Here is a 3238-nt window from a genome sequence, read left to right as displayed (position 1 = left end):
TCGGACTTTATGAAAGTGTATATTCATGCTCAATTAGGAAAGGGAAACACTATAAAAGAAGTTTTATTTGAATTAAGACTATAGTGCTTAAGTCTGTGATTCTAAGAGTAATAGAAAATAAATTTTGCTGGTTAAGCAGACTGTAATTTCAGTACTGTAGTGTCGACTTGAATTAGAACACACAACAACATATGAAATATTTATATGTATATGTTTTTAACTTTTAAAGAATTCTTAGTTTCCTAATTCTTTGAAAGAAAGGCCATCTTTTTTATTGAGTCCGTGAAGGCTTGCTTGACTTGCTTGTTCCGCAGAGTATAAATGACAGGGTTCATCAGAGGGATGACTGACGTGTTGAGCAATGACACCACCTTATTCATGGCCACGCCCTCCTTTGCTGGTTTGATGTAGATGAAGATGCAACTTCCATAGGTGATGGAAACTACAATCATGTGGGAGGAACAGGTGGAGAAAGCCTTCTTTCTTTGCTGAGCTGAAGGGAGTCTTAAAATAGTCTTGATGATGTATGTGTAGGACACAGCTACACAGACTAATGTGAAAATGAGGGTCAGCACAGCCATGACAAGGGCAAGCTGCTCTATAAATTGAGTGTCTGAGCAAACAATCTTCAGAAGAGGAGATGCATCACAGCCAAAGTGGTCAACGAGATAGAAGTTACAGAAATCCAGCTGAATTCCTAGGCTAAGTGGGGGGAGTATGACAATTAACCCAATCAGCCAACACAAAAGGACAAGAATGGTGCAAACCCTGTCACTCATGATGGTGGTGTAGTGCAGGGGCTTGCAGATGGCCACGTAGCGGTCATAAGACATGGCAGTTAGGAGAAAAAATTCTGCTGCCCCAATGAGGATGATAAAAAATAATTGGATGACGCAAGCATTATAGGTAACCCTTCTGTCCCCAGTTGTCAGGCTATACAGGAATCGAGGAATACAGACAGTTGTAAATATTATTTCTAAGATGGAGAAATTCCGAAGGAAAAAGTACATGGGAGTTTTAAGGTGAGGGTCCAGCAGAGTGAGGAGCACAATGATGAGATTTCCAGCAACAGTGAAAATGTAGGTGAGAAACAGAAATACTGAAAGAAAAACCTGTAGTAGTGGGTCATCTGTTAATCCAAGTAGGATGAATGTTATTGAAGAATGATTTTTCATCACTGTCTTCAGATATATAATGTGTCTCTATTAATAAATCATAAACTCTGAATCTGAGGATTAGAATATAAAAATAATATTCAATAAGCTGTATAGAGGAAAGGAGCCAAGCAAGTCAGGAGAAGCACATTTTTTACCTTTACTGCATCATCCATAATCTGATGTAGAAGTGACTGCATTGTGTTGCATTTCCCTGGGCTCTGCTTTACCTTGGTCTTCACAGTTTGTTTCATACAAAATATTCATCTGATGTTTCATTTTCACTAGTTACAGGGAAAATTTTGAAATACATAGAAAATGCCTCAAGGATATCACTGTACCCTGAGATTAGGGCAGCTGTCATGGTATCTTGACTCCTCAGTGTAGAGTAGGAGATCCATAAAAGTTAGTACTAGGAAAATATCTGTATAAAAATTTTATTTCCTCATCTGTCAGAACAGCATATCAGCAAATCATTCTCACACCCTGAAGCAATGTAATACCACCTAGACTTACTTGTATTATATTCCATGTTTTGCAACACTTGTTCTCTGCAAATAACTCCTCAATCTCCTCAATCTCCTAAAGGAGCCTTTACTATTTGGGTGGCCTGGGAGCAGTACCACAGAGTTACTGTGAATTTCCTGTGTCCCATGCATCTCCAGGATTTCTTCTTTGGTACCCTTTTATGTTCTTATGCTGAATTATTCAAGTCAGTGTCTCTCCCACATATCAGTTTGAAAAACATTTGTTTCACTTCCTTTCAGGAATGACTGTTTCAATTTCATTGTGTTTTCTAACATCCTACAGCACAAGCCTTCCCAGATTCTGACAAATGGTGTGTTCTGATGGTGTTCCTCGGGAGAACCATATACTCTCCTTAGGCTTCCCTGATCCTTAGGTCCTGTGTTATAGGTAAAGATACTTCATCTCCCAAGTGCCTTCCAAAGCTACTTGCTAGCTCTATTAATAAAAATTCTGTATCCTCCAAGATGGACTGACGAAGGTGAATACCACTTGGGGAAAGTGTTGTCTCCTTTGCCGTGATTCCTTTCTGTAGGACTCACTCTGTGCGTGGGGATGTCCCTCACCATTGCTGCCTCTGTCACTGCTTCAGGGCACCTCTTTGCTCCTCAGTGCTCTGGCCCAAGGATAGACCAGACTGGGCCCAACAGTTATTATCAGGCATTAATACTTAACAAGGATTAAATATGACATGGAACAGAAATAAAAAGGGCTATTTGGTGTGGATATTCTTAAAAGCTGAAAAATCACAGTCTATCCTTGTGAGTTTCCCTACAGGACCGCCTCCCCATGTGGCTCCTTTTGAGGATCATGTCAAAGAAGCCTTTTTACCGCCTTCCAGGAAACCACTGTGTATTTTTTCATTTCTTCTCTTTTCTTCCTATTCACTTACCTTCCCAGCGACTGGGGCAATGTTGTACTTCTAAGAAGTGTCAGAGCTGGCATTTGTTCCAGGTCAAGGTCAACCTAAAGTTTAAGTGTTTCCAGGAAAGCTATAATTTTAGGATTTGGGGCAATTGCTCATCCTTAATCAATTCTTATAATCACGAATTAGTGAAAATGTTAGCTTTTCAAATGTTTCCTAATCACAAACAGTATCTCTGGGGCATCTGGGTTTATTCAGTAAACAACTAGGCTGACATCTCCCCAGAGACATGAATTAATTTGTAATATGAATATTTTTATATGATGCTTTGAGATATTCCCTACAAAATGCCTCATGTGCTGTTTCCCTCTGGACTTGTGAAGACATAAATTCTTTTCTATTGAAGAGAGCTGTCACAGTGTGAGAGGGTTAATGAGCACTTTCATAAGAAAAGGCTGTTGAGCTGGGCTTATGGGATTATGAGTTTGCCTGAGCGTTACAAAATAAATAATGCATGATCATGCATAAATTACTTTCCTACACTAAGACTTGACGGTTTTTGGAGAACAGCCACACGTCTTTCAAGTTAGTGCCTTTGATGTTCTTCACTTTAGCTCCCTCTTCCTACATAACCCAACACCTTCGTGATGGCCCATACCCTGACCCCAGACATTTATCACTGGATGGTACACCA

At 39.8% G+C, this 3238-nt stretch overlaps 1 protein-coding gene across 1 annotated transcript; it reads right to left on the bottom strand.

The window, feature by feature from the left end:
- Window positions 1-242: 242 nt before the first annotated feature.
- LOC140842989 (olfactory receptor 6C2-like) lies at window positions 243-1187 on the bottom strand. Its single transcript, XM_037004798.2, has one exon. The coding sequence runs from the start codon at window positions 1173-1175 to the stop codon at window positions 243-245; it is 933 nt and encodes a 310-aa protein (XP_036860693.2). The 5' UTR covers window positions 1176-1187.
- Window positions 1188-3238: the final 2051 nt, after the last annotated feature.

Source organism: Manis javanica, chromosome 10 (genome assembly GCF_040802235.1).
Source record: "Manis javanica isolate MJ-LG chromosome 10, MJ_LKY, whole genome shotgun sequence".
Taxonomy (NCBI): domain Eukaryota; kingdom Metazoa; phylum Chordata; class Mammalia; order Pholidota; family Manidae; genus Manis; species Manis javanica.
This window is presented reverse-complemented; position numbering and strand designations above follow the sequence as displayed.